Raw genomic sequence first — 23,999 nt, 5'->3', positions numbered from 1 at the left:
GACACCTCCTTCATCCACTTCTGAGTCCTGTTTACAACACCCTAACTATTTGCCTTTTGGGAAAGTTATTTTATATTTCCACTCTGGTTTTTCTTGTCTGAAAAAGAGGTATACTGTTAAAGATATCTCTGATGACCAGGAAAAATTTAAGGTACTAAAAATCATGCTATTTTCAACACTGTATTATTACATCATTCTTAACAAAATTCTAACAATATAGTATTTTGGCCTAATTTCAACAGTTCCAATGTCTTCCACTAGTAAATAAAGGTAATAAATAAACCTTCAAAGGATTTGAAGCTATATCTAAGCAGTTTATAAGAAGAACGTTGGTAGTTAACTGCCTTGTAAAGAACATATTGCTTCAAATATTTGTTGTACAAAAATGTGTATATATAAATGCAACAAAAAAATCCTAAAATTAAATCAAAGAAAGGCGCAACGTAATGTCCACATACACTCTGCAAACACAGCATTAGAGAAATTTCAAACGGCTGGCGTACTAAAACTAGAAAGTGCAGTAGGTATAGTCCCATCTTTAATCCTAAACGGTAATATCACCTTCAACAGGCAAAGCCTGAGTACCTCCATCATAAAAGTTGTAAGTACTGAAAGCAAAATTACATTTAAATTCAGTGAGTTTTGTTTTTGTTTGTATAATGAGAAATCAAATGTCAGATAGGTAGCTAACGAAAGGACTTTTAAAATCCTGTTCAACTCTGAGAGTCTGTTCAGGGATTTAGATCGTGAATCAATTTAAGTCACTTTATATGCAGGGTGTTTCTCATATTTCTTAAAACAATAGCAATTTTGTAAAGAGAAAAACCCACAGCCAACAGGAGAAATATTACTTACGAGTATTGTGTCAGCAGTTCCAAATCATTATGCATGTTGATTGGATATGCTTCACTGAGTTCAAACAACTTCTCCAGGGCCTCATAAATGAAAATGATGCAAATAAGAGAAGCAAAAGCTTCTTCAGTAAACCGGGTGATATAGCAGACGAGGGAACTTGCATCGGTGGCCACGAGTATGATACACAGAGTTGCGGTCCAAAGTCCAATACTAGCTCTTAAAGATAGGTATGACAGCCCATATTCTCTAGAAGGAGGAAAAGAACAGTGGGAATAAGGTCATTTAACAGCTTGCCACCATTTTAAATAGATGGAAATAAGTCTAATTCAGGAAGTGAAAGTAAACAAGCTTCACATCCCATGAATATCTAAATTCAAGACTGTCTAAAGGGAACATCTTAAGGGGACAAAACTGAAAGGGGTTTCTCAGTGTTTAAAACAGAGTATCATTTTTTAGAAATTTTACTTAACATATTACACAAATCTTTTATTTTTCCTTTATTTCCATGGAGAGACAAAAATGGCAAACTGAATCTAATCAGCCACTTCTACCTCTCCCAGCGGACTCCGAATGTGATGCTGGGAGAAGTATAAATACAGTGGAGAAATAGAAAGGGGCTAAGGGCCAAAAGTATTTGACACTTACTTGCAAAATTTAAACAAAATTTTTTCAAACACCAAAACTGGTCCCGTACTGCCTAATATGGTAAGAGGCTGTCCACCAAAGAGAGAATAGGCTATCCCAGTCATAGATGCTCCAAAGAGAGATTCGATTGCACTCTGTGTGGAGATATAAATAAGTCCATTATCTAAGCTGTACAGGCAACCATTATAACTAGGGAGAAAATATTTAAAATACATGAGTATATTCTTTCTCCTTTGCTCTGAAAAGCCTAGCGACCTTGGGCAGGATGTGGGGTAGGAGGATAAGAAAAGGGACAAGCAGGGGTCCCTGGGTGGCTCAGTTGTTAAGCGTCTGCCTTCGGCTCAGGTCATGATCCCAGGGTCCTGGGATCGAGCCCCACGTCCGGTTCCCTGCCCCACGGGGAACCTGCTTCTCCTTCTCCCTTTGCCTCTCCCCCTGCTTGTGCTCTTTCTCGCTATCTCTGTAACTATCTGTCTCTCTCTGTCAAATAAATAAAATGTTAAAAAAAAAAGATTAAAAAAAAGAAAAGGGACAAGCAGTCAGCAGAATATGAGTGGTACTCAGTGGGGATATGTCCTCTCCACATTCCTTATCTTGTTTTTTTTTTCCTACTAACAATTTACATGTATTCGTGGTAAGTGTCAGGACAGAAGCATAGCCTGTATAAATAGGAAATGCGCTCCTTGTGAGGTGAGAACCAGAGCAAAAAGCTAGCCAAGGATTGGGGGTCAGGAATGAGACCAGAACCTTGTGTGAGACTGAGAGCTAACTTCTGAGGTATTCTACTCCCAGAGTACCAGTTCTACCTGCCATCCAGGAAACTCATATGAAGTGTACCAGTAAGACCACACATCAAATCTCTCCTCATGACGGAATCCAAAAGCTTATGGACACTTATCTAACTATGAATCTTAAACACTGATTGAGCTTTAAAAATCCAAGGAAAGCATAATACATACTATACGACCTTCAGTTGCTTCTCCCAGCAGTCCTCCAAACGTGATAACAGGAGACATACACGCGCAGTAGAGAAACAGAAAAGATGCTAAGCACTGCAGGCTGAAAGCATCTCTGAAGTCACTCCAGAAGTATGGAGCTTTTCTTTTGATATCTAAAATAAGTCCCCCAAAAATCCTAAGACAGGGGGGAGAAACACAAGAGTGAAATCCAAATATAAAAAAAAACCCACACAAATCAAAACCCTCATTTACTCTGTTGCCAGGTCACAGTATACGTTTTCCATCAGCAGAGATGAGACCCATTTTAACCTGCTACATTGTATTATTGTGATCTACAGAGATGGCTTTGCACCACTATGTTACTTCAAGTCCTAACCAGATATTGGGCCAGCAACCAAAAAACCCCAGGTTCTCTTAAACAAGGTTCAGAGCAGTTCCTCCAACAAAATTCAAGTAATGAGATTTAAGGATTACTCTAATCTCCGTGCCATTTCTGTATCCATCAATTCCTCCTAAACTCGGGTCTACTACCCTCAATCACTGGCAGTATTTCCCAATTGTTTACATTTCATTTAGCATGGCAGAAAGTGAAGGTTGGGAAGGTAACCTGGCTTTCGTATTCTCCAATAGTGAGCATTACCCTGGAGAGAAGATGGAGTGTTTAACCACGGCTCCAGTTACCTACTTTCTCTGCCAAAATATTCCTCACCATGTATTGTTTCCAGGCATCTAAATGGCCTTATGGACAACAGGAATACCTAGTAAAGACAGATTGCTTCCATGATTGTTGCCATTTTTAGGAAATTAGGAAGGGGACCTTAAAATAACCAACCTAGAGGGCGCCTGGGTGGCTTAGTCAGTTAAGTGTCTGCCTTCAGCTCAGGTCATGATCCTGGAGTCCCAGGATCGAGTCCTGCATCGGGCTCCCTGCTCAGCAGGGAGTCTGCTTCTCCCCCTGACCCTCCCCCCTCTCATGCTATCATTCTCTCTCTCTCTCAATAAATAAATTTAAAAATCTTTTTAAAAAATTAATAAAAATAACCAACCTAGAAAAATGTAATTTTGATCCACTTTTATCTAGACATATCCCAACATCTATCATTCACAAGACAATGGTGACCTTCCTTGGTATAAATTCACTTATTCTAAATGTATCCAAAAACCACATTGAAACACTTGAAAGAGGAGGGGCAAATAGCATTAAATTGTGAAATGCTCCCTAAAATTTAAGGACCAAAATGTTTTCAATCGACTAGGAACGAGAGTATTAATGAACAAGTATTCTCATTCTTTGAACATTTAATAATAATATGTGGATTTAACATTTGGCTACTAAGAGCTCTTTGTGCTCCATGGAATAAAGATGTCATATTAAAATGAATAAGACCATGATTAAGTTCCTACGGGAAGGTTAAAAAAACACATTATGTTCCAATATACTGCCAGTATGCTGATTATATTTGGATTATGCAAAAATATTAAGTTTTGTTACTTATTTTCTAGATAGATACATTCACTGGCAATCTAAGAATCACCTCAAAAATTATTGTTCTCTTGAGAAACAAATTCTGGTTTGCCTTGAAAAATGTGTATCGTCAGGATAACTGAAAATTTTGACTATCATTTTTAATTGCCCTGATCTGACTGACATAGACACAATAGTAACATTAGTAACTATCTTACTATTATGTAAGTGATAGAATCACTACGTTTTTCTAGTGATTGCTTCCATCAGAAAGATAGGCAGTAGCAGAAACTGAGTGGGATGAAATTCTAACTGAAAAAAGGACATTTAAATCCAAAGAAGCTTACAGTGAACCCGTGAAACTCACACACACAGAGATCACCTTAGTTTCCCATACCTGTGTTTGTTAAACATATGCATAGGTTTTATTTGGGGAGGATCATTTCTGAATGATGTGTTAACTTATCAAAGTCACAATTCAAAATAGATTTAATCTACTATTTATTCATTCATTTATAATTTATACCCCACCTAATCCCCAAAATATTTTGAGGTGGTTATGAACTGTTACTTAGTGGTTAATATTTATAGGTTTGATAGTACTTCCTACTAGACCATTGTTTTCTAATTAATTACTTATTAGGGCATACATTAGTCTAAATAGCTATTATATTACTGTGTAATGAACGTGCTTTTAGCAGCAAAAATCTAAATCCGGAAGTGGGAGGTCATTGCAGAGAACAGTGCAAGGGCAGCCCAGATGTACACCAGCAACTCCAGGAGAGCAGATGAGTAATGGATACTTCAAGTCATGTCAGCAACAGAATCTGTGGAAGAACTCTGGAGAAGCGAAGATACCGGATATTGGTGACCTGGGAGGATTTAGGAAGCAGTAAGGAAAAGTGAACTTCGAAAAAAATCTAAGCTATGTGGCATGTTACACCTGAGAGAGAGAGAGAGAAAGAGAGAGAAAAAAAAGAACCACCCAAAATAAAAAGACAGCATTTGAAAATACGAAAGCAAACAGAAGGAGTAACCACGCTTCCAGTAAAGGGAAAAGGAAAAAATTGTTTGAATCATCTCAAATAATGTATGGAGCCCGAGGAAGACGTTCAAGGACATTTCCTCAGAGACAAAACATAGATAAAGGGAAAGAACAGAGAAGAATTAAAATGCACAGAGTTGTCAGAAACCGGAAAGTCGGCTTAGAGGACACAGTGAAAGCAGTCCGGAAATGGCCTTGAGAGGAGGGGAGTACCAATCCTGCAAAGCCTTTGCCATTGCCTTCAATTATAATGGAGGCTGTGTGCGCACATATTCCCTGAAGACAGACCCTCCCAAGGCTTTCTGATTTTCTGCTCACACATTGCTTGGAGAGAGACAAGCTGTCAAAAAACGATAAAGAACCATTTTAAGAAATAAATTGAAGCTTTCATCTCTTCAAAGATGTGTGATTAGAAAAATAAATCATATAGCTCTTTCAAATTACAACCATAAAAATAAAAAATACTATTATATACATCCTACTTGCATGTAATGAGACAGGGTCTATAAGACTGAGTTCTTGGTATTTATTTTTATTTCCATATTGAACTTGAAGCTTTCAACGGGCTCTTTTAGAAGGGGCAACTGACAGTTTTCTTATTCATTCTAAGAATCTGTGAATGCATTTTATGCACAGCAAAATGAAAGACTAGGTAAGATAAAATGGAATGATGTATCCACTTTAATAGTAACAAAAATCATTAGCAAATACTGGGAAATCAAATTAATCGGCATTAAATAGGTATTCAAGTACTAGGTATTCAAACAAATAAATAGGTATTCAAATAAATCAGTATTCACTAAGTACTCAAAGTCTAAAAAAAAATTACATCTCAAAACAGCAATTCCTGACACAAAGAAGGGTGTCTCATTTGGTCTTTGAAGTCCCATACAAGTGCTTTTCACTAACCTTCCAGTTCGCTGGAGTTCGGGTCCACTATGTCCTCCGTGGGGCTCTGCTTCCCCATGAGCTGCTGTTCCATTCGGTACAGCAGGAATCTTCCTCTTCTCCTGCAGGAAGTTTTTTGTTTTTGTTTTTTAATTTCAGGTGCTAGTTGTAAATAACAAAAACAGATTTTTTTCCCTTGAGGCAATATGCAGAGTGGCTAAGAACCCAGGCTCTGTTACTTATTTGCTGCATGACTTCTAGCAAGTTATCTAAGCCTCCTAAAGCTTCAGTTCCCTCCTCCATTTACTAGTAGTAATAACATCTGTCAGTGGGATTGAGAAAATTAAATGACGTGATGGACATTTGTTCATTCTTTCAACTAATCTTTATTGGGTGCCTCGTGTGCCATGCATTGTTATGGATGCTAGAGAGGCAAAGATGAGCAAGAAAAAGCATTCTTACTGGAGACAAACAACAAATCTCTAACGTCAAGTAGAGATAGAGCTATGAAGACAAAGGAAGGAAAGGAAGGGGACAGAGAGACGAGGGCTGGGTAGGTTGGAGTGAGGAGGTACTAGGTATGGTGGCGTTATGTGCCTGGTATAGTTCAACTGTTCAATAAACTTAAACTATTACCATTAGCTATTTTTGAGGGTAGTTCCCTCTTTTATTCTGGCTGATATCTTCCTACCCATGGAATGATTTACAATATGGTTTTTTCTGACTCACAGAGATTCAAAGGATTATTACAAAAGGAGACTTCAGTTGAGCCATTGAAAAATTAGCTGAGGCTTATGTAAGTGCTATCTTATTCACAAGTCTATTCCACCCACTTTTGTCAGTGACAGATATTTTTAAAAATCAGAAAATCCTACCTATCCGTTATCTTAGAGTATGCCAGCATGTTCAAAAGGACTTAAAAGGATCATAAAAATTCTTAAAGTGGTGCAATTAAAATTTTTACTTGACTGCCGTTCCAAAATAGCGTAATCATTATCAAATGTTCTTATGTACAATGGGATGTTTAGGTAAAATGGCACAGGTTTGAAACATGAGAAAAATAGGCTTTGAAATGCACAAAATATAGAAAAGTTCATTGTTTAATGTTTTTACAGTTTTCCAGGTATATGAATAGGTACATTGAACTAAAGTTCAAAGATAAAAGAGAGGATGTCTGTCAACTGATGGAGGAACTGCCTTTACATATAAATAATTATTATCCATTGTAAAGGGCTTTAAGAGTGGCCTCAGTACCTTCAATACCCAACAGTCACCCAGGAAACACTTCTTAGCTTCCACAAATCTCAGAAAGCAAGTGGTATTATTTGGTCTTCTGGGTCATTATCCCTCACTGGCTATGTTAACTCAGGGTCTTACGATGGAAAAAGCTATACTTAGATAAGGTGAATGATAAACCATGAAAGATATTAGCCATTCTAAAGCACCTGTTTCATCAAGGAGTGTTCATCTCATAGTAAGAGGGAAAGGTGTGTGAAAAGAGATGTATGAACAGTACTGACGAATATTCTGAGGAAAATATAGGAAATATTTTTTGTTCAGAAACACAGGTATTTTGATATTTTAAAACAAATCGATGAGTGAATATATATTTGACTACTCAAATTATACAATTTATTTAGTCAATCAACAAATACTTATTGAGAGCCGATTTGTGTCAGGTTCTTGGCCCCGCCACTAATACACCAGTGGACAAATCAGGTCTGTGGAGCTCACATTCTAATGGGGAATGCCAACAATAAAAAAATAAACACATAAGTAAATTAATTTTATGGTATGTTAGAAAGATTAAAACTACGTAAAAATAAAAATTTATAGTAGAGTAAGGCATGGTCTGAGGTGTGGTCTGGGTGGGCAGTGAGGAAAGAGTGGCAATTATAAACAGAACCATCAGATAGATCAGTGAGAAAAGTGTCATTTGAGAAAAATCTGAGGGAGTCAAGGGACTAAGCCGTGAGAATAACTGGGGGATATCCAGACAGGAAAGAAGAGCCAATGGGACAGTGTCAAGGCAGGAGTATGGCTGTAGGGTCTGAAGAACAAGGAACAAAGAAGCCAAATGGTTGGAGAGGAGCGAGCAAGGCAGAAAGTGGTAGTTTACTTTGAAGAGGTACAGGGAGGCCAGAGTAGGTTTAGTAAACCGTTGTAAGTATTTGGCTTTTATTCTCAGTGAAATGAGTTAGTGTTGTAGGGTTTTGAGGAAAGGAGTAGCATGATCTCATTTGGAGTCACTCTGGCTGCTGTGTTGAGAACACAGGGGCCAAGGACACAAACAAGGAGACCAGTTAAAAAACTATTTTTAGAAATAGTAATATTTCTAATAAAAATAATCCAGGAGAAAAATGACGGTAGCTTGAACTAGGATGGTGGCAGTGACATCAATGAGAAGTGGTGTAATTCTAGATAAATATTAAAGGCGAAACCAAGAGTATTTCCTGGCAGAATGGAAATCTAAGAATAAATTAAAACTTAGTAATTTGGGCTTGATCAACAGTAAGATTGGAATTAGGACCTAACAAAAAAGAGGGTGCAGATAGAAGAGACTTTTTAAAAAGATCAGTTTCTTGTACACTTCAGGAAGCATCATATTGCCTTTTCTAACATAAATGCAAAGATGCATACAGGAACAGAAATGAGACAATCTACAATTCAGTTCAAACTTTGGACATGTCAAGGTTTAGATATCTAGAAGACAACCAAGTGAAGACATGGGACAGGCATTTGGATAAATAACTCTCAAGTTCAAAGTAAACAATAAATTTGGGAGAGGATTTAAAGCTATAAGATTGGATGATATTATCAGGAGAATGAGTGTAGGTAGAGAAGAGAAGATGACTACAGACTGAGCCTGCATCATTTCAAAATAAAGAAAGAAGAAACTGGCATAGGAGTCTGAGAAGGAGTGACCAGTGAGCTAGGAGGAAAATCAAGAATGTGGTGTTTTGGGAGTTAAGCAAAGAGAGTATATCAGGGAAAGGGAAATCATCAATTCTGTCAAATGCTGTTCACTGACAGGCTAAATGAAATTCAGACTGAGAGTTGACTATGGGATTGAGCATTGTGGAGATTTTTGGTGACCTTCATGTAAGTAATTTTAGTGAAGTGATGGGGACAAAAGCCTTATTGGAGAAAGTTTAAGAGAGACTTGGAGGAGAGGAACTGGAGCAGGTAGTACAGAGAACTCCTGTGCTATTTGGTTGCAGAGGGGAAAAAAAAAAAAAGGAATGGGTGAGTAGCTGATAGAGGTAGCAGTAAAAAGAGTTCTTTTTTTTTTTTTTAAGATTTGCAAATTAAGGTTGCATGCTAGTAAAAATGATGTAATACAGAACAAAAGAATTGATGATATAGGAGAGAAAGAGGAGAATTGGTGGCATAATGTCTTTGAATAGGTTTGAAGAGATGGGATCTAGTGCAAAGGTAGAATGCTAACTTTGGATAATTCGTCAATAGTAATATATGGGAAGGCAGATTATGTGGGTGCAGATGCTGGTAGACAGATAGGCATGGTAGTGGAAGTCTATGGAAGTTCTCTTTGATCATTTCAAATTTCTCCGTGAAGTGGGAAGCAAGTCAAATCTGAAAGTGAGGGTCAGGAAGGATGTGCTGAAGATTTGAGGAGAGAAAACGGGTCTGAAATAGTCATCTAGAGAGAATTATTGGCCTAGGGGAGTATAGTATGATGAACTTGCAACATTAAGGGCCCACTTGAAGTATGTGGTCATGAATTAATGAGATCAGTCAGTGTAGTTATGTTTTCCTTCAGCTACGCTCAGCTGTATCAATGCAGGTACAGATTAAAGAGTTGGATTCACACAAGGTTGTGTTTTCAACAAGCAAGTAAAAGGTATGAGAGAAAAGCAAAGAAGTTTGGGGTATACACAAGGGAGTGATTATAATGCCCGACATAAAGTTCTAATGAATATTTTCAAGGTTATCCTTTGAGGTGACTAGTTATTCTTCTCTTAACTGAGAGGAAAAAGTGCTTAAAGATCTGTGATTTATGGGGTACCTGGGTCCCTCAGTCAGTTAAGCACCTGACTCTTGATTTTGGCTCAGGTCATGATCTGAGGGTTGTGAGATCAAGCTCTGCATCTCCCTCTCCCTCTGCCCCCGCCCTCGCTCTTGTGTGTGCTCTCTCTCACAAAAAAACAAAAACAAAAACCTGTGATTCACACATTTCAAAAGACCATAAAAACCATGGAAATTATCCCATGGGGGGAAAATAGTATTTGAATGAGTATGAAGTCAGAGTATTTAATATCTTTTAATTTATCTTGCTTCATTTAATGAAAGAAACCATAGTTCATAGTATCTGTTATTCAATTACAACATACATTTAAAAAATACTAATGTTGTAAAGAAGCATAGCAGAACCCAAATGCCTTGATTCCTAATTCAATGTTCTTTCTACTACTGCCTCTTAATACTCAGAACCCAATAATTAATCCTGATTTTAAAGAGTCCCATAAAAATAATTTTAAAAATAGAGTTCCCAGGCCTCAACTTGCTTCAAAAATATCATTCCTCAAAGGCAAGATGTTTTAAAAAATGCTTGACTTCAGATTTAATGTTTAAAAAACTAAATAGTGTTAACAAGTGACTTTTAAAGTCTCACTCTCAATGTATTAATATTTTCACAGAATTTTTCCAAATAACATCAGTTAAAGAGTTTCTTTCTTATTACTTCAAGAAGCATTATATTGCCTTTTCTAATATTGTAAGTGCAAAGATGTTTACAAGTACAAAAATAAGTCAATCATGACCTAAAAGTTACTCTTTAAGCAACTTCTTTTATTTTAGTAGTTTGAAATCAACTGAAATTATGTGGCTGTAGGTATAGAATCAGAAAATTGTCACTGTTGAGAAAAGGAAATCAAATAATCTTTAATAATTATGAAATGACTTCAGAATGAAAATATAGAAATAAGACATCAGTACATATTTCTTAAATTGATAGTGAGATTAAGCTGACCTTTTTAAATACTCATGGCTGAGTGGTACACTTGTTCATCTGCCCACCTCTGGCTAACCAGGAAAACTTCTATGTCCAGGGCTGAGTCAACTAGGGCAGTAGAGTCTGATGGGTTGTACTCCACAGGGACAAGAACCCAAGACAAGGCTGACTAGATGACAACTGGGAGGGTGTCAGGAGGGATATTCAGTAGGAACAGAGGTGGCAATATGAGTGGGCTTAACAAACATTTGGCCACCAATCTCAACAAAGTCAGGCCTGCAATTAAAAAATGTGACCCCAAATAATAGCAACAGTCTTTATTTTTACCTTTCTGGATTATATAATGAGTGAAATGCACACTGGATTTTTATAGGCAAAATTTTTATAATTTTTGTACCATATGTCCACACAAAGTCAATACATAAGATTATAATTTAAAAGTTATTCCCGGGGCGCCTGGGTGGCTCTGTCGGTTAAGCGACTGCCTTCAGCTCAGGTCATGATCCTGGAGTCCCGGGATCGAGTTCCGCATCAGGCTCCCTGCTTGGCAGGGAGTCTGCTCTTCCCTCTGACCCTCCCCCCTCTCATGTGCTCTCTCTCTCTCATTCTGTCTCAAATAAATAATAAAATCTTTTAAAAATAAATAAATAAATAAAAGTTATTCCCGATCATAAATATGATTAGCAGTAATGGGGAATTTTCTATATAATATGATTAAGCCAGCCACTGAATTTTCTTTTTTTTTTAATGTTGTCATTAATTGACATTGATCCACCTGGAACTTGTAAACGTTCCAATTTAGTGCAAGGTAAAATTAAATAAATCTTAACATTAATTAGGGAAACAATACATACGTATCAAAAAGAACTTTTTTTTTACCTTTTTTTAAAGTTTTTATTTTAATCACCTGGTGCTTATCATGACAAGTACATTCCTTAATCCCCATCATGTATTTTACCTATCCTTCCACCCACCTCACCTCTAGTAACCATCAGCTTCTTCTCTACAGTTAAGAGTCTGTTTCTTCGTCTCGCTCCTTTTTTTTCCCCTTTACTCATTTGTTTTGTTTCTTAAATTCCACAAATTAGTCAAATCGAATGGTATTTATCTTTCTCTGACTGACTTATTTTGCCTAGCATTATACTCTGTAGCTCCATCTATGTTGTTGCAAATGGCAAGATGTCATTCTTTTTTACGGCTGAGTAATATATATATATATACATACACCACTTCTTTATCCATTCATCAGTCGATGGACAACTTGGACTGCTTCCATATCTTGGCTATTTAAATAATGCTGCTATAAACACAGGGGTGCATGTATCCCTTTGAATTAGTGTTCTTGTATTCTTCAGATAAATACCCAATAGTGTGTCTACTGGACCAAAGGATGGTTCTACTTAACTTTTTGAGAAATCTCCATACTGTTTTCCATAGTGGCTGCACCAGTTTGCATTCCCACCAACAGTGCAAGAGGGTCATTTTTCCCCACATCCTTGCCAACACCTGTTATTTCTTGTTTTTGATTTTAGCCATTCTGACAGGTGTGAGGTGATAACTCATTGTGGTTCTGATTTGCATTTTCCTGATGGTGAGTTATGTTGAGCATCTTTTCATGTGTCTGTTGGCCATCTGGATGTCTTCTTTGGAGAAATGTCTGGTCATGTCTTCTGCCCATTTTTAATTGGATTATTGGGTTTGGGGTATTGAGTTTTATAAGTTCTTTACATATTTTGGATACTAACCCTTTATGGGATATCAAAAAAAACTTTAAAGCAGTAGAAAGCTTTGAAATGTCTTTGAAGTTTAATTTGTAGAAATACAGCAGAATAGGGCGCCTGGGTGGCTCAGTTGGTTAAGCTACTGCCTTCGGCTCAGGTCATGATCCTGGAGTCCCGGGATGGAGTCCCACATCAGGCTCCCTGCTCAGCAGGGAGTCTGCTTCTCCCTCTGACCCTCCTCCCTCTCATACTCTCTGTCTCTCATTCTCTCTCTCGCAAATAAAAAAAAAAAAAGAAAAAAAGAAAGAAATACAGCAGAATAAACATTTCTACTTGATAGACTTTAAAGAGTTTGACTGAGTAATGAAATGCTCAGTGTGGCAAGGTGGACTGAAGAGGCAGAAAACAAGGTCATATGACTTTGTTTTTCAACTTAGTGATAAATGATGTCAGCTAGGAAAAATATAAATTATTGAGTGCCTTACTGTATACATTTTTATCTAGTTTTCATTTGGTATAAGATGGCACATTCCAAAAACTATTATATGCAGAGAACAATCCTTTTCTAATCCTTTATGTCCATATGTTCCCATAAATATCAACATTAGAGTGTTTATTGCCTTGAGCTCAATCGAGGTACTGCATGACTTTAATGTGAATCCTTTAATGTTCTATAAGGTCATGGTATAACTGATTTTATGTAGAACATGTAGTTCTCATTTCTTAATTAGTTGCTCTGCTCCTTCTCTTTCATACTGAGTATAGTATCCACAGTTATTCCTATATCCTGCAGGGACCAGCCTTCCTCCACTTCCAGGGGCCTTCTGGGAAAGAAAGTAGAAAGGCTGTATAGGGATGTGTGGTACCTGATTTTTTTCATCCAGTCAAATAAGACCTGTGAACTGCAACACTAAACAAACTTTCTTCTCAGGACCCACTTGGACATTGGAGAGCAATAACTACTTTTTCAGCTGTTTCAGGAGATTCTTCAGGTAGATCAAGAAGCTCCTTCTGTGTGGGCTCTTCAGCAGATGGTGAAACTTTGGTTAAAGGCTCAGGTTGGGGTGCCTGGGTGACTCAGTCAGTTAAGCAACTGACTCTTGATTTCTGCTCAGGTCCTGATCTCAAGGTGCGACCTAGTCCTGCAATGGGCTCTGGGCTGAGCATGGAGCCTGTTTAAGATTCTCTCTCTCCCTCTCCCTCTGCCCCAACCCACTGCTCATCCACACATGCACTCTCTCTCAAAACAAATAAATAAAGGCTCAGGCAAGTTGAGTCTCTGCTGCTTCTCTTGTGATGTTTCAAAAGATGTCTGACTTGTTTTCAAGCACCAAATCTTCATCACCCACAAGTTTATGACCATTGCTTAACAGGTTTCACCTGTTAACTGATAAAAGCACTCCTCCAGTTTTCTCAATTTCATTTCCTGGTGAGGTCTTAGAACATTCTCTATGTATCTACTGGCCTTCTCACCCTGTGCTTTGTGTTTTTTTCTGGCAAGTTTTTGCCTTTTCTTATTCTTCTCTTCTTTCAGATACACTTGGGAAGATTTAAATGAATTAAGCCATGAGGTAGTCACAGAAATAATTAAAGTAAGAAGGGCAAGTGGTAAGAAAATCTGGACACCCAGCAAAATTAGATCTTTAATTCCTAGATCAGGGATCCTATGCCGAGCTCCAGACAGAAGAAGGGAAGAGCAGAGAGGAGGAAAATGCCAATAACCCCATGAGAAGCCATAGTGGTGGGAGCCCCGTATCTGTGCAGGAGGTTGAATTTTCTTAATACTTGCCAATTTCAAAGAGCTATATCAACCAACAAGCAATGCTACAATCCAACTCAATTCTGACACTAGTTAATGGGAGATAGCATCAGATTCCAGGGTTGAGGGTTCATTCCTGCAAGATGGCCCCCACGCCCCTCCCCAGGTTGCTACTTGAGCTTCTGACTGAGTGGCTATAAATCAGAGGTTCCCACGACCCTCTCCTCTGGTTCAATTAATTTGCTAGAGCTGCTCACAGAACTCAGGGCAACATTTTACTTATAGATTACTGGTTTATTACAAAAGAATATAACTCAGGAACACAGCCAGGTAGAGAGATGCACAGGGCAAGGTATGGGGAAAGGGCAGGAACTTCCATGCCCTCTCCAGACATGCTACTCTCCCCAATCTCCACGTGTTCACCACTTGGAAGCTCTCAGTTCCCTGTCCTTTTGGGATTCCATGGAGGCTTCATTACAGAGGCATGATTGATTAAACCATTGGCCACTGGGATTGAACTCAATCTCTAGCCCCTTCCACTCACTGGAGGTGAGAGGGTGGGACTGAAAGTTCCAAACCCTCTAGTCACATGCTTGGCTCCACTAGCCACCAGCCCCCATCCTGTGGTGAGTTCTAAAAGTCACCTCATTAACATAACAAAAGACACCTTTGTTGCTTTCCTCACTTAGGAAATTTCAAGGGGCTTAGGAGCTCTGTGCCAAAAAATGGAATGAATGCCAAATATATATTTGTTATTATAAATCACAACATCACAGAGGTTATAATTTAAATCACTTTGAATCTTTTGAATGAGTTATACCATTTCAGTACATGTATTTAAAAGACAACAAAATGATGGGATTTTTAAGAGTATTTTCAAATAAAACATACCTGAGAAGGAACATTTTTGGGAGGCTCTATACGAATGCTTGGATCCCATTCTCCAGGAGGGAGAACAGTAACCTGATCCAAAAATTCATCGATTCCTGATACCAAGTCATTGCGATCTTTAGCTTTGTAAGCAACATCATGAAATACCTATAGGAGGAAAAGAAAAAAACAATAAGTAAAAGATAAAAAAGCAATTATAAAATCTTAACATGTTCAGTGTTTTCATTTCCCAGTCATCTCACAATTTAAAAAAATAGGCAGCTCTAACTAAAGAAGTTTTTAATTTAAACTATTATAATTTAGTTTATTCTATGAATGCACACAGATACATATTTTTCTTAGAATGCTAGAATGAATGTTGAAATTTCTGGAGGCAAGAGTAAGAGAAAGGGAAAGGAGTAAGAAAGGAAGCTCATTAAACTAGAATTAAGGATCCAAGTTTGGCAGAGGTTATTTATGTGTGGGTAAGTCAAACTTTCAGAAAGAAGCCCTTGCTTAAAAATAGAGATAATATTTATAGAATATGTTAAAAATTTTAGCAATATTTATACCCCAGAACATATAAACCAATTAAAAAGGTTTATTTTGTTTTAATTTTTAAATAATAATAAAGTTATAAATAGTATTCTCTGGGCATATATCATATCTACACAGTGTAGCAAGCAGACTGTAATATACCCATTCAGGTGTAACATAAGTCACTTTTAAATGTAAGTTATGATAATCAGTGTGTAAGTTAAACACATTGTCTTTTGTCTGCTATAGTGACTGAGATAAAGCAAGTCGAGATGGAGTGTCTATGGGCCTGGGTGCCTGAGTGACTATAATGAGCAGAACCCCTGTGCCAACTCATGATAGACAATGAGCATAATAGAAGGAAATCCTCATTGTTTTAAACCACTGAGATTTTAGGTGGTTATTCCTGCAGCATAACCTAATCTCTTCTGACTAACACACAGAGAAACAATATACTTAACATAACAAATGAAGAAAGTAAAAATAAAGATAAACTGGAAAAATTGATCTATACTAAACATCATATAAATATTTCTGGTACTTTTTGTATTTCATGTAATATGAAATGGAACAAATATTTCAGGCTTGGGGCTAGTAAATTATTCTTTATGCTGAGCTATGTATTACAATGGCCACATATTCCAAAATTTCCAGGGAAATTGTGCTTTCAAATGTTTTATTCTACTTTTAGACCATTTGTTTTAGTTTCTGCTTTGATACTCAATCTAAACTGCTGAAGAAGAGATAATGATTATTTTCAAAGGCTTTTTGTTTACTTTCCAGCCAAGAACTTTTCACAAAAGATTACTGGTGTGATAAATATACAGTCTTTGCTTAGGATAAATTGAAGACACCAAAGATATATTAATGGTTTAGTTGTATTTGGGAAAGATACATTTTTTTAAATATTGACAACACTGATTTCCCTGCCACAAGCCACTGAGTTTATAGCCCAGAATATCTATCCTCTTCTAACGAGTTTTATATGGCCATGAGACCTAATCTGAACATTTAAGAATTACAAATGTCTTTAATCCCAACGAGAGTTTAGCTACTTTACTAAACTCTCTTGAAATCTTTCTTGAGTTGATCTTTTAATTTAAAAATTGCTTCAAGAGATCACATGATCCTATACCTGCTTTAGATAAATGAATGTCCAAATTCATCCAGGACAGCTGATTTCCTATTATCTTAAAACTCCTCAGAGGTATAGATACCATAATTTGTTTGATTTTTAAATTAAAACATTCTTTACTATTGATTTCCTATCACCAATTTCCCCAATATCTTACTTTAAACAGCTTCTCTCCCTTCTCATTATGTAGCTAAGCTAACATTCTGATTTCAACATACATTTGACTTTTAAGAGAAGTCTTCCCTCATCCCCTCTCAAACAAGATTAGACATCTTGTTAATACTCTCCTAACACCTGCTTCTTTTTCTTGATAGTTTTCACTGTAATTATAATTATTTATCATAATTAATTGTTAATTATATAATTAGTTGCTTAATGCTTATTTTCCCTGCTAAAACATGAGCTCTGAACATTCATTGAATATTTATCAAACTACTTGTATGCTAAAGGTACAGCAGTGAATAAAACCAACAAAAATCCATCCCTCATGGAGCTTACATTCTAGTGGGAGGGGAGAGATGGAAAATAAACAATATAGTGAGTATATATTTTGTTGGAGGGTGGTATGTTCTATGCAGAAAAATGAAGCAGGAAAGAGGAATAGGGGTATGACTGGGGGATCCTGTGATTTAAACAGGGTGATTAAGGAAGGCCTCAATGAGACACTTTAGCAAAAAACAGGGTACTGGAAACAAGAGCTCCCCAGGCAGAGGGTAAAGCCAGTGCAAAAATTCTCAGGTGAGAGCAGGCATGTCATATTTGAGAAGTAGCTAGGAGGTCAGATCCAGGGAAGGAGTGAGCTAGAGGGAGAGTAACAGAAGATGAGGTCTGAGAGGAAAGGTCATCCTGTAGGATTTTGTAGATCTTCATAAGAATTTTGACTTTTACTCTGAATGAGATAAGAAGCCATTAGAAGGCCCTGCAGAAGAGTAGCTCTAGCTGTATATTGAGAACAGAATGAAATAGGCAATGGCAGAGAGAACAAGTAGGAGTCTGTTGCAATAATAGAATAATAATGGTGGCACAGAACAGGTGCTATGGGTAAGAACAAGTTGATAACAGTTCAGAAAGTCAGAAGTAGTAGAATTCCAGATATATTTTGAAAGTAGAGCCAGGAAGATTTATTGACAGACCAGATTTGAGTGTGAAAGATATAGAGGAGTCAAGGAGGACTTCATAAGGCCAGTGACCATGGCTTTAATTTTTTAAAAAAATTTTCTAAAGATTTTATTTATTCATTTGAGAGGGGAAGAGAGAGAGAGAAAGAGAGAGAGAGAGAGCACAAGCTGGGGGAGGGGCAGAGGGAGAGGGAGAAGCGCACTGAGCAGGGAGCCTGACACAGGGCTCGATCCCAGGACCCTGGGATCATGACTGAGCTGAAGGCAGATGCTTAACTGACTGAGCCACCCAGGTACCCCCGTGGTTTTAACTTCTATCACACAACTAAGAACTGTCCTTCCTTCCTTCCTTCCTTCCTTCCTTCCTTCCTTCCTTCCTTCCTTCCTTCCTTTCCTTCCTTCCTTCCTCCTTCATTTCCTCCCTCCCTGCCTCTCTTCCTCCCTTCCTTTCTCTTCTTTTTAAAAGATAGGAGATTCTAGATCATCTTTGTAAGGTGATAGAAATGATAGAGTAGGAAGAAACTGATAATGTAGGAACTGGAGTGGATAATTAAGGAGCAAATTTCCCATCAATGCAGTGGGTGGGAAGAAGGAAGGATCCAGAAATGGAGACTGATAAAAAAGCAGCAATGAATTAGGAGGAACCTCAGTAAATGTGTTTGTTTCCTTCAAGCCTGCTTTTACTACTTTTGGACCTTTGTTCTTCCATATATTTCATAGAATGAACTTACCAAGCTCCTCAATAAATCCCAATGGGATTTTAAGTGGAATTGCACTGATGTCTCTCTCATCATCATTGCTTGCTTAAATTGTTACAATGCCTCTTAAGTGGCTCTCTGCTTTTTCCCTTGCTCCTCCACAAGCCAACTGATGCTTTTAATATGTGAGATAAATCATGTCATTTCTCTACTCAAAACCTTCCATTTGCTTCCCAACTCAAAGTCCTTAATGACCTACAAATACTCTACAAAGACTGGCCCATTGCCTCTTTGACCTCATTGCCTACTGCCCTCTCCCTTTCCCAAACCTCCTGCCCAGCCAGGTTCTCCTCTTTGCTATTCCCCAGATAGTCCTGGCATGCTCCTGTCTCAAAGCATTTTCCCTTGTTTATCCTTTTGCTTGGGAAGCTCTTCCCTCAGATATCTGAATAGCTTGCTCCATCTCCTCTTTTATTCTTGATTTTAACTTGAAACTCTCCCCATCCCACCCCTATCTCCGTTCCCTGCTTTGGGGGTTTCCTCCATAGCACTTATCACCACATATCATATATTTTACCTATTTATGTGTTAGCTCATCATTCCAGTAGACTATTAGCTCAATGAAGGAAAAGGCTTTTGTCTATTTTGTTCACTGTTATATCCCCAGCAACTGCAAAAGTGCCTGATAAATAGTTTACATTCAATAAATACTTATTAAATGAATTAAATAAAGAACAAAGTGAAGGAGGAATTTGTCATACTAGAGACCAAGACTCATTATAGTAAAGACACTATAATTAAAATAGTTATGGCACAGAGACGGGTGGTTTTGTTGTTGTTGTTGTTGTTTTTGAAAAGCACTCATTGCTAACCATTGAATAAATGATGGACTAACCAATAAATGGCGCTAAGCCAAGTTACTATATAAAAATGAAGTTGGGTCTTTACTCACCTCCCATATAAAAAGCAATTCTAGGTATATTAAAAACTTATATATGAGAGAGAAAGTATAAAACTCATGAACATAAAATAAAAGAATATATTTATGACCTTGGGGTAAGCAATAGTACACGTTTTAAAGTTTTAGTTTCAAAACAAAGCACAAAATTAATTTTAGTTGTTCTTCATGAAAAAAAAAAGATGTTCAAAAATGTGAAATGCCAATAGAAGATCAAGTGACATGAGTGCTGAACACGGAATAGTATATTCTATAAATAGTGACCTACTGAAAGCAGTTTTCGTAGAGTGGTAGTGACAAAAATCAGACTGTAATATTTTGAGACGAATGAAGCTAAAATAACCAGGTCCAGGAAGATGCTACTCCTTTTCAAAGCTTTTGAAATTCAGATTCAATCAACAGTTCTTCAATGGTAGATGCTATGTGAAGCAGTAAGGGATTTCCTTTTAAGGATGGGGAAAACCTGGACATTTATTTGATATGTATTTAAGTAGCTACTATATTTGGGCCTGTTTGCTGATTAAAGAGAAAGAGTCAGTGTTGACTTAAAATCTGGGTAATAGAGAGAATTCTTGGCTCAAAAATCCAGAACAAGAAGAAGAAAAACAATGCCACTCTTAGTAATTTTTTGTTTTTGTTTTTCCTTTTGTTTTCATAAAACTGTCATTTATGTTAATATATACTGATTTTATTATTTTTAAGTGAATTTCATAAATACAGATTTTTTAAATTCTCAGGTTTAAGTTCGATTATGATAAATATCAGCATACTATTTATATAAACAAAAGCTCTTTGGTGTGCTTAATAATGTTTAAGAATGTTAAGGGATTAATACATTGGTAGGAGTGCCAATAAGCAAAATCATATGATTTATTGCTAGTAATGCTCAACAGAAAGGAAGAAATAGCTTACTGAATTGATTCAATGTCAGGTATTGCTAAGATGACTAGCAAATTCAGTCATTAACTCATTAAAAAAAAAAAAAAGATTAAACCCTGACTGAAGACCAGACACTATGCTACGTCTAAAGATACAAAAGAAAAGACAGACTGACTACCTACAAGAAATTTCCAGTATGGAGAGGAGAAAAACCAACAGAGCTCAGTCAACAAATATTTATTTGAGCCCCTGACAAAATCAGGGCACAAAAATGAATGGTAAGTGGTAACTGCTGTCATGGAATTTATAGTTTGATACCATAATCTGATTCACCACTTTCTTAACTAAACTATGAATCAACATATTAAATTTTATTCTTAATGAGTATAAGTATTCATTGCCTTCAACGCAATTAGATAAGCAGAACAACCTCTTTACCTGGGTTTTGACAATAAAAAAAAGTTCTTTCTCTTTTAAAAGTATTTAAACATTGTTTTGGTATTCAATGGATCTACTATTATAATCAAATGCTCTGATTTTCTGGAGTAACTTTCTGGCTGTTTCTGCTTCTCTATCCCACTGCTCACAGAGAGTTACAAATCGCCCTAAAACTAAGCTCTAAACTTTCAAGTCAAAGGGATTTATGTTTGAGCCCGCATTTAGGTGGCTAATGCTTGCTCTCAAATTGCTCTCTCGTTCTAAATCTATAATTTAAAAAACATGGATGCTTCCCTGTTGTTCCATGGCCACTTGATTAGTCAAAAAGACTTCGGAACTGACATCTTTCTGTTGAGAAAACCTTGACTCCTAATTGGGGAAGAGAAGAATTAGGAAGAGAGATACCTTAAGTATGTATGAACCTCCCATGACACAACATGCTCCTCTCACCATATAATATATCCCATGTCCCAGAAATATCTTATGTCCTAATATGGTAGATATAGAAACATAATATAACATGAAATATATGTGCATAAAAGTGACAGTACTTAAATTGTGGACTGCAAATCACAGTGTCATATATTTTGCAATACTGTAAAAACTGCAAAATATTAATTAATATGGAAACACTGAAAGCAAAGATACCATGAGTGTCTTCTCAAGAGAGTTCCACTAGAGCAGGTTTGTGGTCCTCATGAAGCCCTTTTCCAACTCCCCTGTCCTGTTCCAGATTTCCTCAATAATGTGATACTCACTGCAGTGAACTGAGTAGTGTCCTCTCAAAACATGTCCACCTGAACCTCAGAATGTGACCTTATTTGGAATAAGGGTCTTTGCAAATGTAATGAAGGTAAAGATCTCAAGATAAAACCATCCTAGATTAGGGTTGGCCCGAAGTCCAATAATGGATATCCTTCTAAGAGACAGAAAGGGAGAAGACACACAGAGGAAAAGGAGAAGAAGGCCATGTAAAGATGGAGGCAGAGATTGGAATTTTGCCGCCACAAGTCAAGAAATGCCAGGAGCCACCAGAAGCTGGAAAGACAAGGAAACATTCTCCCCTAGAGCCTTCAAAGAGAATGTGGCCCGCCTGCTGACACCCTGATTTCACACTTCTGGCCCCCCAAAATGTGAGAAAATAAATTATTCTTGTTTTAATCACCCACTTTCTGGTAAATTTTTACGGCAGCCATAGGAAACGAATACACTCATTAAGTTGATTCCTTCTCAAATTGATAAAAAAATGTGTTTTTCTTTTAGCTTTTGGTTTCCTATGTGTAAATATCAATAATGGATCCATACAAAACCTTAAAACAGATATATAGACAGATATAATAGATATAATAGAATTTATATCAAACTCCAAACCAAGTTCAAATTTTCAGGTTTCATAAACCTAGGAAAAGTTATATACAATACTAATTCGCTCTTTTTACAGATTTTCAAGTATCCAAAGCCATGTATTTCAATTAATACATTAAATTATTTAGATGAGATTCTAAAAAATGCATAATCTGTTGTTATTTACTACTGAATTTTGAATGTATGACCCTTCCATGATCTTTTGTATCTGCTCTTCCTTAACAATAAAAACAATAGATTTCCATACGGTGTTAGGGAATACAAGAAACCAGTTATATGTTAGTACTTATTTCTTATTTTTATGATTGTACATTTTTGAGACATACACCTCTTTGAGAAGCTGATAAAAGCTTTTTCCAGTCCAAAAAAATTACATACAAATTTTTACATAGAAAAATTTGTGTGCTGTATCAAAGAGATCACAGACCCCTTGAAATTCATCAAAACCATTAGCTCCTCTAAAGGTTCAAAGACTCTCAGGTTAAGAACATTCAGGCAACTGTAAAGAGAGTTGATAGATGTTGCATAGCTTTTGGTGTCATATATACTATTCAGATAAACTACCAATGTTTTTTCAAGTCCTAAAATTATTTTGCCCAAAACAAGATTTGTAATGATATTAACAATGGGGCTCACTTTAGCAGCACATATACTATAGGGGAATATTAATAAATACATTCAAAGTGTCACTAAATCATTTTCTTTAGAATATGAGGTTTTAAAGCATTATATCCATGTGTGTGAATTTATTACCCCTTTCAAACAAATATTTCCAAAGGAAATTTTACAATGGGAGCATAGAAGAAGGGGAATTCAATACAGAGAAATCTGATTCACAACAAATAGTCATGAATACAGGAACTCCAAAAGTTAAGTGTACCTAGTAAGGGAAAATGTTCCCAATGAACTTGAATAAATACCTCATCTGTCATTAGGGTTGCAATTGATCTGCCAATCTCATGGTACTGTTGACCCTTTCCCAGGGGTCCCAGAAGAATGAACAAAAATCTGTAATTAAGAAGAAGAAAAGAAAAACAAAAAGTTTCATGGTAGCAGTATAAAAAATAACTTTAGTAGTTACAGAATCACTCAGCTCAAAGGAATTATTTAAGATGAGGACTTCAATGTAAAATACTTACATATTTTTTCACAGTTTATTACTATTTTAAAGCATTTTATAATGATTGACTTTTATACTTAAGATCTTTGAGCAATGGGAATCCATGGTTATTTTGATCTCAGTGTTTTCCCATTTAATTACTTGTAGACCCTACATGGTAGTTAGTGAGAATTTTAAGGATTCTATAATCCTTAGAGGAGGAAGGTAAGAAAAGTAAAAATGATTAAACTTTTCTGAATTATAAGGAAGAACTCACTACTATGCAAATTATAGAATGAGGTAAAGAGGAAAAAAAGTAATATAGTATTATAAACAAAGAAAGAACATATGGTCAAAACAGTGGGTATATGTTAAATTTACATTAAATAAAAAATTATTGTCAGGAATCAAATATCAGTTAGGAAGAAAAAAATAGGGAGTTAATGATTTATTAATTCCGATTTTGGAGGAATAAAAATACTGACTGCATTGTGGTATTCCATCTAAATCAGACTGAAAGCCTAGCAAAGTCATCAGCACAACTGGAGCTTTTGAAGAAATCAGTACATGCTCTAATTTTGGAGGACCGGTAA

At 36.6% G+C, this 23,999-nt stretch overlaps 1 protein-coding gene and 1 pseudogene across 3 annotated transcripts in view; both read right to left on the bottom strand.

Annotated features, from left to right (window-relative positions):
- Positions 1-23,999, bottom strand: part of SLC4A10 (solute carrier family 4 member 10) — a 306,787-nt gene that overhangs the window by 71,396 nt on the left and 211,392 nt on the right. For all 3 annotated transcript variants that reach the window (XM_045868750.2, XM_045868751.2, XM_045868752.2), the window contains 6 exons: positions 23,228-23,315; positions 15,201-15,347; positions 5,879-5,979; positions 2,460-2,634; positions 1,501-1,634; positions 856-1,101 (listed from right to left, as the gene is read on the bottom strand). In XM_045868750.2, coding sequence (XP_045724706.1) covers positions 856-1,101; positions 1,501-1,634; positions 2,460-2,634; positions 5,879-5,979; positions 15,201-15,347; positions 23,228-23,315 — 891 coding nt within the window. The remainder of the gene's footprint in view (positions 1-855; positions 1,102-1,500; positions 1,635-2,459; positions 2,635-5,878; positions 5,980-15,200; positions 15,348-23,227; positions 23,316-23,999) is intronic.
- LOC123839363 (UBX domain-containing protein 8-like) lies at positions 13,278-14,287 on the bottom strand (annotated as a pseudogene).

Source organism: Mirounga angustirostris, unplaced genomic scaffold (assembly GCF_029215605.1).
Source record: "Mirounga angustirostris isolate CCGP_5_RB_7025 unplaced genomic scaffold, mMirAng1.0.hap1 SCAF_3, whole genome shotgun sequence".
NCBI classification, from domain to species: Eukaryota; Metazoa; Chordata; class Mammalia; order Carnivora; family Phocidae; genus Mirounga; species Mirounga angustirostris.
Note: the sequence above shows the minus strand (reverse complement) of the source record. Positions and strands in the feature narration are given on the sequence as shown.